Source organism: Megachile rotundata, chromosome 2, assembly GCF_050947335.1.
Source record: "Megachile rotundata isolate GNS110a chromosome 2, iyMegRotu1, whole genome shotgun sequence".
Taxonomy (NCBI): Eukaryota; Metazoa; Arthropoda; class Insecta; order Hymenoptera; family Megachilidae; genus Megachile; species Megachile rotundata.
In genome coordinates this window covers 12,214,811-12,229,549 of record NC_134984.1, presented here as the reverse complement: position 1 = coordinate 12,229,549, position 14,739 = coordinate 12,214,811, and the positions used below count along the sequence as shown (strand labels likewise).

General features: G+C 36.5%; 3 protein-coding genes across 15 annotated transcripts in view; 1 reads left to right on the top strand and 2 right to left on the bottom strand.

Moving 5' to 3' along the window:
* Position 1: 1 nt before the first annotated feature.
* Positions 2 to 1,302, bottom strand: LOC100878502 (uncharacterized). Its single transcript, XM_003699160.3, has 3 exons — positions 630 to 1,302; positions 443 to 550; positions 2 to 361 (listed from the first exon to the last, which is right to left on the bottom strand). The coding sequence occupies exons 1-3, from the start codon at positions 965 to 967 to the stop codon at positions 118 to 120; spliced, it is 690 nt and encodes a 229-aa protein (XP_003699208.2). The 5' UTR covers positions 968 to 1,302; the 3' UTR covers positions 2 to 117.
* Positions 1,303 to 1,430: 128 nt separating this feature from the next.
* The window catches only part of LOC100877269 (protein FAM76A), an 81,137-nt gene continuing 67,828 nt past the window's right edge, over positions 1,431 to 14,739 (top strand). For 2 of the 10 annotated variants that reach the window (XM_076542000.1, XM_076541998.1), the window contains exons 1-6: positions 1,465 to 1,851; positions 2,267 to 2,331; positions 2,406 to 2,619; positions 2,709 to 2,845; positions 3,010 to 3,253; positions 3,328 to 3,565. In XM_076542000.1, the coding sequence (XP_076398115.1) occupies positions 1,756 to 1,851; positions 2,267 to 2,331; positions 2,406 to 2,619; positions 2,709 to 2,845; positions 3,010 to 3,253; positions 3,328 to 3,561 (990 nt within the window). In that variant the 5' untranslated portion in view covers positions 1,465 to 1,755 and the 3' untranslated portion in view covers positions 3,562 to 3,565. Of the gene's footprint in view, positions 1,852 to 1,905; positions 2,108 to 2,266; positions 2,332 to 2,405; positions 2,620 to 2,708; positions 2,846 to 3,009; positions 3,254 to 3,327; positions 4,780 to 14,739 lie in introns of those variants that run through there. The other 8 variants (XR_013041547.1, XM_076541999.1, XR_013041546.1 and 5 more) reach the window with 8 other exon arrangements.
* Blimp-1 (PR domain zinc finger protein 1) overlaps positions 5,270 to 14,739 on the bottom strand; it is a 48,683-nt gene continuing 39,213 nt past the window's right edge. For all 4 annotated transcript variants that reach the window (XM_076541988.1, XM_076541990.1, XM_012282354.2 and 1 more), the window contains one exon: positions 5,270 to 13,904. In XM_076541988.1, the coding sequence (XP_076398103.1) occupies positions 13,744 to 13,904 (161 nt within the window). In that variant the 3' untranslated portion in view covers positions 5,270 to 13,743. The remainder of the gene's footprint in view (positions 13,905 to 14,739) is intronic.

Sequence of the window (14,739 nt, the reverse complement as noted above, 5' to 3'; positions counted from 1 at the left end):
ATTTTTACTCCTTATGACTTTATTTTTATTTACAAAGATCTGGTTGTCATTATATACATTGAATATTATATAAATAATGGAATTTAACATATGTAATTGCAAGTCATAATAAAACACTCAACTCGAAGTTTTGTTTTCAAGTACGATATGATCTAAAGGTTTGTTATTTTCCCTTGAAGTGCTTTTCTGCATAGGTATTTCTGTTTCACCATCATAGATTTTAAGTCCTTTTGATTGCTTTTTCCTATGTCTAGTATCAGGATTTAATCTTAATCTACGTCCTCCAACAATTGGCCTACTTCGTATCTTCTGCAAATACTCTGCTGCTGTTCGTGCACTTTCCATTTTAACAATTGCAGCCCTAAATAGAATATAATATACAATATACCTTAAAATTTTATTCATAACAAATTTCAATGTTACATGACAGTATGATAAATACTTAGACTTTTTTGAATATGGTTTCAATATTTTCACAGTCAGACATCCTGGAATAGCTGCCTTTATTTCTTCGGGTTTTGTTTCGAGATTAATGTTTGAAACGAAAAGGCTATCGAAAAAATAGCATGTTTAACGTAATTATTTCAAATAAATGTTCCATTAAGGATGAAAGTTGTCAAAATACTTACATTCTTGTTACTTTTGGATCATCTTTTATTTCAGGTATAACAATTTTCTTCTTACTAATTCTATCCTTCTTATCCTTAATAATTGCAGGAGCAACTATAACATGTTTCCCATTTATCACACTGTTTTGTGCTGCTTTTAAATTTCTCAATTTTTCTTCAACATCAGAGAATATCACATAGCAATGCCTGCTACTTTGTCGAGGAAGATTAACTCTAAAATCGCCTGTAAATAATTTCGCGACATCTTCCTCTTTACGTATTGTATGCGGCAGACGAACGTATAAAGCTCTTTCCTTTTCTTGCCGTCGTTTCCCTTCTGATTTCCTCCTTACTCTCATTTCTTAATTCTTTCCAAGTTTTAAACAAATACGTGTCAACCACCACGTTGTTATGAGTTTAGGTTATATTTATGTTTGAAGCGTGTTTGAAAAGCTAGACACAAGATCCTAGGGAAAACTTAGGAGAATCCTGAGAAAGTGTGGGGGAATCCTAATCTTTGGGAGAATCGTAGAAAAATTTTGGGACAATTTCGTAATAGAATAAAGATTCATGTGTCCACTATCAAATATAAATGAATACAATTGAGCAATTGATAGGGTTGAGCTAATATTTAAATAGCAGTAGTTTTTCCTACTATTACAATATCCTGGCGCTAGTATACGCGTCCACTTTAACCTAGACTTTAAGAACACGTTGAAAGCGATTTAACCAATTGTTAGTCGAATCTTTTGGTTAGAAAAATAATGATTGGTTTACATGGTATTTTGTAAGGGGGTGCATAATGAAGCGACATCTAACAGGGACTGTGAACTGGTAAAAACGCAGTAAGAAGTCAGATGGCCGTCTCAAATCAACAACCGGTGCAGTGAACGGGTAAAGTGACGCGGTTATGTACGCAAAACAATCGCGTCAGTCGCGTGAAATGTCGTAGGAAAAAACATGTAAGGATTTGTAATCTTAAGTGACATCGTGTTGAATTTTACGTTTTTTTTTGTTCGGGGATACCATTAGGAAAACAGTGAAAGTGAAACTTAGCCCGTACGTCGTCGCGTTTACGAATTGGTTTTATCGTTGGTGACGTACGGTTTTGGAACACCGAGGCCAAACACGAATCCGCTGTTCGAGGATGAGCGCGAACAATGTGCAAGCTCTTTTCGCGTGTTCCAGATGCTTTTCGAGGCATCCTTTCGAGGAACTTTCCCCGGGACAACAATTGTGCAAGGTATCGTCACGGGATTTCGTGTCTTTCCCGAATTTCTACGCGCGACAAACGAGCGTCACTTTCCGTGTTCGCGAGATAGGATGCTAATAATAGAACTTTTAATTCAAATGTGCGTTTCTTGTACGTTCATATTGCAAAAGTCTGGAGAAATTAATTTAAATGATTGTATTTAGTACAATAGATAAATTGTTGTTTCAACCAGTTCCTACCAATTGAATAAATTATTATCAATTTCGAGAAAGCCTTTCTTTTAATGGTAATAAACACTTTTTTCTTACAGTATTGTGTGTTTTGTGCGAAAGCATGAATAGTGCATAAACATTAAAACTGGCTAAATGTAAATATGTACATTATAAATTTGTATCCTTGTATGTGTTTTTTAATCAACTTTTACTACGTTATGTTGCTCATTTAGGAATGCAGAGGTGCATTTCCTGTAGTGAAATGTACATATTGTAGGTCAGAATTCCAACAAACGATGTAAGCATATATATTTCTTCATATTTGATATAGTTTGGACATGTTATATAAAATAATTCTGTTCTCTTTTACAGAAAAGGAAATACAAGCACCATATGTAAAAAATGTGAGCAAAATGTGAAAGCTTATGGTAAGCCATCGGCCTGTGAATATTGCAATACCATAGCTGCATTCATTGGCAGCAAATGTCAACGATGTACGAATTCTGAAAAACGTTATGGGCCGCCGGTAACTTGTGAGCAATGCAAACAGAAGTGTGCCTTTGACAGACAGGATGAAGACAAAAAAGTAACAATATATTTTTAACTTTATTTATATATTCCAATTGCTCTTTTATAAGTACTTTAAGATGATACACTGTTATTGAATAATTAAAGGTTGACGGAAAGTTATTATGTTGGCTGTGTACACTGTCATACAAACGAGCATTGGCAAAAACAAAACAGTCAGATGCAGAGAGAAGGGCACATTTGAAACTGGCACAGCAACGGGCAGCGAAGCACAAAGAACAAAAGTAATTATTCCAAATACATACTCTCACAAGGTAACTTTGTGCTTAGTAGTTTTAATCGTGTTCATCACAGTTTCAGTAACTCTTCCATATATCATAACATGGTAATGTTTTACAGGTAAATATCTAAAAGAATATTTATACTTATTCTATTTGTTTTGCTTCAGGTTGAAAGGTCATAATAAGAGACCACACAGAGTAGATGTTACAAAGCTGCCACCTCAGTCTGAAAGCGGAGATTCGAATGGTCCTACCCCGGTGAAAGCAGCTCGGATGGTTGGTGTTCATGATCCACATGATCCTAACAGTTCGGATCACGTAGTAGCAGTTACACAACTCAAAGAAAAGATAGCTCATCTCCAAAAACAAATCACCATCAAGGATGGACAATTGCTAGCTAAGGATAGGCAGGTATGTATTTGTTGATGCACCAGTTAAATTTTAAAGCATAGAGATAATTCAAGTACAATTGTCTCTGCTCACAGATTACAGAATTAAAGGCGAAAAACTTCACATCGGAGACGGAACTGCGTAACAAGATGAAAGCGACGGAAAAGGAATACGAAGCGAAAATCTCAACGATGCAGCTGAAGATCTCCAGTTTATTGAAAGAAGTTGCATCCTTGTCGAAGAGTTCCAAGCGTGGTGACAGAGTGACCGCAACGAAAACAGAAGCTGGGACCAATAGTGGAAGTGGAACAGACAGTCCTGTACCTTGATAAGGTAGGACATTTCACATCCTCATTATTCTTTGTCAATTAATGTTCAAACGATAATTATTCTAAGTTTACATTTTACTTTGTCGACACAACATATTTACTATTATAAAAATATTGTAATTAATTATGTATTTAGTGTTTGGAATGGTATTTCTGTGTTTGTGATTTAGCGTTTATGGCTTTTTTAAATGTTTCATTTCCAATAAGAGCCAGACGTTACAATGAATTCCATGTTTTTGCGCTTCATTTTAGTTAACAATTTATTATTTTCCAAGAATAAGAGTGCGTATAAGAGATTGAATTATTTTCGCTACCTCGTTCCTATATTTTCATACAGATGTCCGAAGTTAGTTTGATGAGTGAGAAATTTTGGAACTGTGATTTTATTCTTTTCTTTTAAATGGTGCGTTGTCGTGGTAGAATATTTTTAATACAAGATATACAAACTGCCGCCCTATAATTTGCGTTTGCGTTGATCGTGATTACGAAGCAAACTCTCAAACAATACTGTGCTAGATAACAATTAGAAACGTGTAATTTTTCTAGGAGATGAAAGACTTTTCTTAAAATTGTTTTCAGGGACTTGGTTAGCTGTGACAACATACTCAAATGTCCATACCCGCATTAAACTATGTGGTATACATTATAAATATATATATGTATAGCTAATTGTTTCCATTAACAAGGCAAAAATCTGTATTATTTTTCTAATTAATATAGGAATGTATATTATCTTCGACGTGTACGCGAGACAAAAAAAACATTTTATGCATTCTTCTAAGCCGGAGGAATGACGAGGCAAGTGCAAAACAAAAACAAAGTGTTACTCGTAAGTTAGGTAGCTTACTTCCCTGGTCCCCATATTTTTGTTCCGTTTTCCACAAAAAAGAAAAGGCAAAAAAAATACATCCACGAACGTCGTGGGATACGTCTTTTTTTTGTTGTTTTTACGAAGCCACTTCAAATAGGATTGTACAGTAAGAGATGTTGAAGTGATGAACTTTTACGAATAACTTGATACTTGCGAGAAATGAAACAGAGTTATATTGCAAACATGTACACATACACACGGACACATACGTACATACACACACACTATGATGATCGAGCAATAGTGCTGTTGTAACGATTTCCTATTTATAACGACGAAGATGTAACGACGATGAACCAGGATATGGTGATTGTAGATCAATTTACAATAAAAGGTTGAAAACGATATACCTCGCCTTATGAGTTGAAACATATCCTTGGACTTCCTTCCTGTTTGAAGGAACCTCTTTTCTTATTTTTGATCGTCGTTCAAGCAAATTGGACAAATACTGCGAATTTAATCCTTCAATCTTCTTTTTTTCACCTTTTAAACTGTTATTTTTTACGAAAATCCATTTGCTGCGTCAAGTTCCGTTATTGGAGGGTTGATAGTACATGTTCGCGGATGAAACGGACGAGCACTATCGCTGTTAAATGACGATAAAACTGTTTATTAAACGACGATGTCGGAGAAAATGTCGAAATATTCTCGTTATATTATTGGTAAAATTGTCCATAACTTGCTTTTACGTTTGAGGAAAAAACGAAAAGGTATTAAAATTATTTTTCAGATTCTCTTGTAAAATAGTTTAGAGAAATATACCAGCTTCATGGAAGTGACCTAAAGAAAAATAAGAAAAGGGAGATGCAAATGACATAGGTAGATGATACGTGCATATAAATATCCAACAGCCATATATTTATTCTTTATTTTAAGAAACAAATGCTAATTGAGCATTACCTATTCAATAATTGTAATGATAATAAATGCGTAACAATTTTACTATATTATACGAAGTGTAAGGATAATTAACATTTAATTTATAGTCGTTTAAATACGTACGAGCCGTGTACACGTGTCTGTTGTGTACAAGTACAGTTGGAGTTATCGTTTCATTTTTTTATTCTTTCATTATTTTTACGAGACGGTAAGAACTAAATATTGCTTGTCTTGTGTTGTCGAGGCGGTTAAATCGCTTGTTTCCTTCGATCATTCTACTTTCTTAGCGTATTTACACGATCTTCTCTTTAGTTTCTCCATACCGTTTCTCGTCCCTCTTCATCTTCTCTTTCTCTCTTTCTCTCATTTTTTTTATGTTTTTCACAATTTAAATCTTACAATACTAGGTTCGTCACGCTCATTCGCTCATTCACTCGTTCACTCTCACTCTTTCGTTTTATCTTTTTCCCTTGTTCACTCCGTTATGTATAATAGTGCGTTTAATGCAGGCAACGCAGGAAATCGAGGCAATACACGGAATAATAATCGACGAAACGCCATTGGAAACCTCCATTACCTATGCTTCTTTTATCTTCGGCTTGAAACTTGTAAGAAAATACACTGGTTCCTTGTTCTATGTGAAACTGCTTTTGTTCACGAGGTATATTCTGTACAGGCTCTCAGAGTCAAACATCAAGTGAAACAAATGGATATACGGTTCGACGCAGTTCTTTAACTTCATTATGTTCGATGCTGTTCATAGTCGACATGGTTCAATTCGATGAGATTCAAATTTGACATGGTGCAGTTCAATAAGGTTCACATTTGATGTGACTTAAGTTTGGTACGATTTAAATTTGATGCATTATAAATTTAATATCGTTCAAATTTGATGTGGTTCAAATTTGACTCGATCCAAATTCGACGCGATTTAATTTCGACTGATTCAAATTTGACTCGATCCAAATTCGACGCAATTTAATTTCGACTCGATCCAAATTCGACGCGATTTAATTCGACTTAATTCAAATTTGACTCGATCCAAATTCGACGCGATTTAATTTCGACTTGATTCAAATTTGACTCGATCCAAATTCGACGCGATTTAATTCGACTTGATTCAAATTTGACTCGATCCAAATTCGACGCAATTTAATTTCGACTCGATCCAAATTCGACGCAATTTAATTTCGACTCGATCCAAATTCGACGCAATTTAATTTCGACTCGATTCAAATTTGACTCGATCCAAATTCGACGCAATTTAATTTCGACTCGATTCAAATTTGACTCGATCCAAATTCGACGCAATTTAATTTCGACTCGATTCAAATTTGACTCGATCCAAATTCGACGCAATTTAATTTCGACTCGATTCAAATTTGACTCGATCCAAATTCGACGCAATTTAATTTCGACTCGATCCAAATTCGACGCAATTTAATTTCGACTCAATCCAAATTCGACGCAATTTAATTTCGACTCGATTCAAATTTGACTCGATCCAAATTCGACGCGATTTAATTTCGACTCGATTCAAATTTGACTCGATCCAAATTCGACGCAATTTAATTCGACTTGATTCAAATTTGACTCGATCCAAATTCGACGCAATTTAATTTCGACTCGATTCAAATTTGACTCGATCCAAATTCGACGCAATTTAATTTCGACTCGATTCAAATTTAATACGATTTGAATTCGACATTATCTAAACTCGATGCGATCCAAATTCGACTTAATCTAGAGTTACCACGACCAAATTCGACACAACTCAAATTTAACGCGATTCAAATCTTCATAACTTTCATCTTTCTATTTACGATCAATCGTGAGAATGAAAATCCCATAATTATATAAGTGGAGGGACCAGTAAGTGATCAACAGCGTTCAGTTTTATACAGATTGGTTTCTCGTTCCAGACTTTAGAACAACTGGTCAAACGCTGCCCAGGTCAATCATGAGTGAAGTAAACAATGTTTCGATTTAAATTAAGTCTGATTTAGTTCTTTCTGAAGAAAAGTATGAACAAAAAATAGCTGAGATGGAAGATGTGTTTGATCGAAATTAGACAAAGTGATTCTTTGAATCTAAGGTTGTCTTGTTTATACTATCTGTTTAGATATTTAGCTGTTGATTTTTATCAGACTTTAGAATAATGTTACTATAAAATTGTAACCCTTGAAGGGTTAATCACTATCATTATTTCAAGAACCAGCTACTAGATTCATATACAGTTTCTTTCCTGCGTGGAATAATTCAGTTTCTAAAATATAAACAATTATGTAACCCGGATCTGAGCAAGCGTTAAAAATGTAAACCAGAGAGTTGATTACGGACATGCGGGTTCTTCCGCTGTGGACGTGTTTTGAATATGGAAGTATACCAGACAAGAAAGAAAACTTGCATAGGAATCAGAAAATTGGTTCCTGGTATAATCGTGGATATAAAAACCTTTTACACTAAAATGTTCAGAGTATTTGGTCTTCCGATGCCGTTTTCATCGCCATTTTACTCTAACTACTCGTAACTGTACATAAAGTAAGGTAATTATGCATAGTAGAGACACCTAATTTCAGTGACCTTGAAATATATTATTAAGAGCATTCTTTGTGCATATTGAGAGGCTTTTGGGTCTTCAAAGATATTCGCAAAAAAATTTGATTGGCATATTCTGTTATTTTATAGTCATTGATTTCTTCTTTTAAGTATCTTTGATACGACACACTGAAGTATGCTATATTTCAATGTGATATTTTGTACATTTACCATGAGTGACGTGGTCAAAATGGTGATATGCTGAAATGTAGTATACTTCAATATATTGTACAAGGGTATTAAAAAGAAATAAACCATATATGAAATAACATATGCAATGTGTATACGAGTTTCATAAATTTAACCAAAGTCTATCTTGAAGACTATATACGTAAGCAGAATTAATCAAAATGTGGCTTTGACAAAATGTTTCATTCCTGTGCGTTTTTGTATTTTCCCAAATATCTCTGAAATTAAAGCCAGTCCATTAAGAAAGACCCTCGATAAAATATTCCAAGGCCATCAAAATGCCAAGGTGTTATCCAAAATAAAGTATGCAAACCTAATTTGGCCCCAAATGCAAATAAAAATATAGAAAATCAAGTGCTCGTTTCCAATGGCGTTTCTCTGCCTAATCACTCGTGCAGGCTTAAGTTCGCAACCGGAAGTCAACGTCGGGGAATCAAAGGTAACACCTTCCACGACGTTGACCCACGGTCAGATACATGGTCTTGAGCGTCCTGCGCACATCTCTAATCGACCAATGAACCGCTATTATAGCGTACCTATACTTGAACCGTGAAAATCTTTTGGCCCAATTATTCGGTAGTATGCCCGAGTCCTCCGCGTTGCCTGTTTCCTCTGTCAACGTGTTATCGCGAAAAAACAAACAAATGAGAAGTAAAAAGGCCTTGCGAATCGGTACCTTGTTCGACTTAATTTCCTTTTAAAGCTGCCTTAAAGTTACGCGGTCGAAGTATCGATTCAAGGTAAAAATGGACCCCTGAGAGGGGGATAAAAGGTTGAAAGGAAATCGGAAGAGAACTATAAAGAAAAATCAGTTCCTCTGAAGGATCTTTTACGACGAGCACCATGACGTGTTTGCAGGAACCATCGAACTTGTTACGTTCCAAAGCTAAAACGGATAGATGGATCGGTGGACATGGAACCTTTGGATTTCTGTTTCCTGTATTTTGTTTCAGTTCGAAATTGAAGAGGCGTTGTGAAAGGAGGAAGTTCGGAATGCTAATGTTTCTCGAACGTGCTCTGTGCTTTCCGACCTTTTTTGTTTCTTCTCGTATTCCCGTTTATCCGGATCCTGTTCGCTCTTGGAATCGTATCGCGATGCACGTAATTTTCTTTTGTTGTTTCCGTTTTGTTCTCTGTTTTTATGCTAACCGTGCGTATATCAGTCTGCGATACTTAGCAATGTGCTATCATCATTATCGATTAGCGATCGCAGTCTTGACACGCTACTTAACGCGTTCGTTGCGGGACACTAGATTTCAGATCATAATTCAGTGTGCAGCATTCAGTTAATAATGCAAGAACTTAATTTTTATTTTCCTAGAAATTCAGTATTGCTAAATTTGCAAAGTTAGAAATTGTAATATTAAATTTTCATCGTATGAATTTTGAAATTGATCAATTTTCTCGGCTTCGAGGTACATCTTTTGCACAATTCTTTTGTGGTCCACCTAGGGCCATATAGCGAGACTACGCTGTGAATACTGGGTTACTTGTCCCGTTAAAGAAAGAAAGAAACTCATAGAGTAACAAACGCATCAAGTTTCATGTGAAAACACTGCGAATCGCTGATCGACTCACGATCTTGTCGTTTCGCATTTTAATGGTAGGCTGCGCTTTCTCATTGTGACAACTCGTCGATACTTAAAACTTAATGGAAGTACCTAGTGAACAAAATTTTGATCGATGGAAGAGATTACGGAATAAAGAAACGAAATCGAGTCAATGGTGTCCCCATTGTCACAGCTCCGATTAGTACGTTCGAATTTTTTGTTCAATTTCTTAATCTATGATGACAGTGATTTTAACCATCATCGATTGGTGATCAGTATTTTCTTTCCCCGCATTCGATGAACAAAGGACAGGCGTCGTTGAAAAATTTCACGAATGATCGTTAAATCAGCTCGATAAGAAAACGACCTGTTCCATAAACTTAATATAAGGGTACGATAACGATCGCGTTGAAACGAGGCGCAAATCGAAGGCTCGGGTGGATATTGTAATTAGTATCCTTTTGACTAGATTTATCTCCCTTGTTCTCCCGCGTTCTGATCGAATTCTTTACCCGATGTTCCCGTTGTTAGTGTGCGCTTTTTGATTTGTTCCCAATGAAAATCACGCCTGAGCCTTCACCTTTTTAATTTATACACGGGACGTTGAGAATCGACGCTCCATTCGTTCGAGACCGATATTCCTATCGTAACAATTCTCTTTTTCATTGAAAACCTTGGTCTTCAAAATTAATTATTTCAAAAAAATTCATTCACCTCAAAGTGAACGGTTTCTATAATTTAATATTTCTTCGAGTACTGATTAAATTCTTTATGGGACACACGTGGTGCGTCATGTACTCTCGTATGAATAGCATATAATGCATAAGGTGCGTCCTGTATATTTTCCACTTTAAGTAACGTACGACGCATGAGGTGCGTCATGTACTCTTTCATATGAATAGCATGTAACACATAAGGTGCGTCATGTACTCTTTCGTATAAATAGCATATGACGCATATGGTGTGTCTTGTACTTTTTCCCCTTTAAGTAACGTACGACGCATGAGGTGCGTCATGTACTCTTTCATATGAATAGCATGTAACACGTAAGGTGCGTCATGTACTCTTTCGTATGAATAGCATATGACGCATATGGTGCGTCTTGTACATTTTCCCTTTTAAGTAACATATGACGCATGAGGTGCGTCATGTACTTTTTCATATGAATAGCATGTAACACATAAGGTGCGTCATGTACTCTTTCGTATGAATAGCATATGACACATAAGGTGCGTCGTGTACTTTTCCTTATGAATAGCATATGACGCATATGGTGCGTCATGTATTCTTTCGTATGAATAGCATATGACGCATAAGGTGTGTCCTATAGATTTTCCCCTTTAAGTAACGTACGACGCATAAGGTGCGTCATGTACTCTTTCAAGTAATGAGCATATGACGCATAAGGTGCGTCGTCTCATGACGTATTAGGTCATTTCTTCATACAGGTAACAGAAGACGTATAAAATACTTCATCTGTTTATGTAAGTGATACGTGCTGAAGTTACTTCATGCTGTCGTAGCATATGACGTACGTGACACGTCATGTCTTTTATCATACAGATAATACGGACAATAAATAGCGAGACGCAGACGATGCGTCATCGGTCTCGATCGTACAAAGCGAATTCTTACAAAAATAGTGCGTTTCCGTCGCGCCACGTTTCACCATCGATCGTTATTGCCATCGATGACACGAAACGATAATTAAACGATTGCACGTTATCATTTAACGTCACGGTGAGTCTTTTTTTGTGCGCGATCGCGATAAGACTTGTTTCTTCGACGCTTCTCGCTGCAACGACGGTTGTAAACGTCTGCAACCGGAGAAAAGAAACCGTAAGTTCGAAACGATCGATAGAAACGAGAAGAATAGCGCCGAGAAAGGGGAGGGGGTCGCTCCAGAACGGTGGAGAAAAGAGAAAATGGAAAATTAAAACGATTCGTTCGCGTGGATCGACAGACTATGCTTTTCCATTTCGAAAATTCCACGGCAAAAGGATGCCTAAAAAATATATATATGTATATTATCTTATATCTATATACGGCGGGGGCAGAAAGTGTTCGCACAGTAATCGATTACTCTCATTTTATCGAATTCGTATTTTTGGAAATTTCTATAGCTTTAAACGAAAATTCATGGAAACCCATAAAAGAAATCCAAAAGTTTTAAAAATATTCTAGTCACCTGTTTAACTTAAAAATTTATCATTAAGCAATTATATAGATTTTTTATCAATTTTCAAATTTCCACTAATTTCACAAAATTAGATTTTCCACACGGTCACTGTAAAAATTTCCAAAGACACAAGTTCTACAAAAAGTAACAAATTATGATTCTACGAAGATCGATCGTTGCACGAATACTTTTCACGCCCACCATATGTGTGTATACGAACGTGTATAAATATAAATATAGATACTCGATCACCGAAAATTCTTTTTCTCTTCTTGTTCGTAACATTATTATAGTACGCGTATAATAAATCACTCGACTCTCGAAGAAGTCTCGTGTTCTATTAAAAAACAAAAAAAAAATATTACCGTGTAGAGCGCAGCCTACCGTTTTTCTCGCCAATCGACGACGATTTAATTCTTCTTCTTCTTTTTTTTGTTCTTTTTTTCTTGTTTTTATACATATACATATATAAAGATATTCATAAATTAGAGCTCCTTATATATATATTATATATATATATACCTTTTAAATTATCGAATAATTAATAGTAATGTTAGTATATACAGGTACAGGTCTCGTATAGTTGCAGTCGTGTCGTCACTGGTTGTTCGTTCGATCGTCGCGTCTTTCTCGTATTTGTTCTTCGCGCGCGCATTCTCGAATTTGCTGGCGGGTGCCGACAGAGTCCGCCTTGCTATATATTTTTTCTTTATTTATTCACTTTTAACTTCCCAGGCTCGAACGCGTAGAAAATGGTACCGTCATGCGCGGGGAAGAAGCAAACGTGTCTGTTCATTATCATCGGAACAGCTTCCGATATTTGTTTTTACTTCTCAAGTATCCGAAATTCGAATTCGATGCTCGATCAGAATTCGAATTCCCTAGACATTATTTTAACCATTCAATGGATAATTTCGCGGTGGAAATTTGAAATAGTCTCGTTATATTGCCACGTTTATATTTTGCACCAGTGCTCCATACTCCCTTTACTCTTTTCAAATATTTAAAATTAAGTATTGCTATAGTGTGAAATGACAGGTTGCCATTTTTTAGAGTATCAAGTTATGAAAGGATCGAAGTTTGGAAGTATTTAATGGAAGTATTAATTTGTGATGAAAAGCGACGCGTTCGTGCACGGTACCATTTTTCTAAGCATCGTTCCAGGATGAACCGTGGAAGGATAATCGAGAAGCTCGAACGACTTTTCGGTTGCTCGTTTTCTCTCGACTCGATCCGAAAATGACAGCGTGTGACGACTCGAGACACACTAATCCTATTTCGTTTCGTCCCTTTTCCGTTCGTTTAACTCTTCAACGTTTCTCTCGTTTTTTAGATTCGTGTTCGTTGGTGGCGCTACTATTAGAAAAAATATAGAAACGAGTATTTACAAGGAAGGAACTTTTTTCTCTCTTTCTCTCCGTTTTCTGCCTCTTAGCTGGAACCTCGTCGATTCGTCCAACCTCGTAAGAGAAATCGAACTTGTTCGCGTTCACGATCGACGTGTAACGATCAATTAAAAAAATCAGCCAGCTTCCCAAGTTTGTCCATTAAAAAAGCTTGAATTCCTTCGCGTATAACAATAACCAAGCAACAATATCATTTATCAACAACCTCCGAATTTACTTGTTGCACGTAAATCTCACTCACGTTTACGCGATCGTACGATCGCGATCATCGCGTTTCCCTTACTTTATACAATTATCATTTTATACACGCTGCTTGCGACGAATGAAACGAAAAATAGGTTTTTGTCGAAATGATTCCCTCGGTTACCGTGAACGGAAGCGCGTTATTACCGGTCGCCACGTTCGCGAGGATTAAAAACACCAGGTCGGTTTCTCGTGTGTCGCGAGCAACTCGTTTACTATTCCACGGCTGGATTTTGCGCTTGAGCAAAAGGGCTCATACCCCCGTTCTTAGGTGCACTCGATTATGTGAGGCTGGGAGGTCTCTATGACGCTTGGCCGTCCCACAGAGTTCTCCAGATTGTGGAGGGACGTGGAGTGCGGACCGTGTGCCGATCCGTGCCTTTCGTAGTTCTCGATGTGCTCCAGCTCGCACTCTTTCGGCATATTCCCTAGAAAAATACGAAAGAACGATCTCCTTTAAGCTTAGACTTTCTCCGTCTTCGCGACGATCGATTACTCGACGCGCCTTGTATACAGGTTTATTCAAGTAACTCGAGCTATTTCAAATTTTTCCCATTTCAAATTTAGATTTGGGGATTTTCAGGTCTGTGGTTTTGGAGATCAGGAGACATAGCTCTCTGAGGAGTTGGAGATTTGGAAATTTTCAGATCTGTGGTTTTGGAGATTAGGAGACATAGCTCTTTGGGGAGTTGGAGATTTGGACAGTGGAAATTTTCAGATCTATGGTTTCGGAGATCTGGAGGCAGCTCTCTGGGGTGTTGGAGATTTGGAAAGCGGAAATTTTCAGATCTGTGGTTCTGGAGATCAGGAGATCACTCTGGGGAGCTGGAGATTTGGAAATTTGGGAATTTGAACATTCAGGATTTTTAGGTTTTCTAGATTTAAGATTTTAGATCCTTAGAATTCCTTGAGGATGTGTGAAGTTGAAAGTTTGATAATTTTTTTTGATAAGTTTGAGAAGTTTGGACTTCTGACAATTTAGGGCTATGTCAATTTAGCTCTAGCAATGTACATTCAGATATCTACAGTTTTGAACATCTGAAGATTTGAAAAGTAGCTTGGAAATTTGTACTTTCAATTTACACTGAGGGTCTAAACTAAGGCATCAGACTACATACATCTTGAAATTTGAAAACTTGCGTATTTACTATTAGACAGTACATTCATTTGTCTACTTTTTCTTCCCTAGATAATCCCATTAAAATTAAATAAGATAAAAATATTCAACATTCCAATTACAACGTTACATATAGACATTGTCAA

Excerpts from the sequence above, each read along its gene's own strand:
- LOC100878502 (XM_003699160.3), bottom strand. The coding sequence starts at position 967 with ATGAGAGTAAGGAGGAAATCAGAAGGGAAACGACGGCAAGAAAAGGAA. Across the intron at positions 551-629 it reads GATCCAAAAGTAACAAGAAT|CCTTTTCGTTTCAAACATTA; the intron begins GTAAGTATTTTG and ends TTTTTTCGATAG. Across the intron at positions 362-442 it reads CCATATTCAAAAAAGTCTAA|GGCTGCAATTGTTAAAATGG; the intron begins GTATTTATCATA and ends TATTCTATTTAG.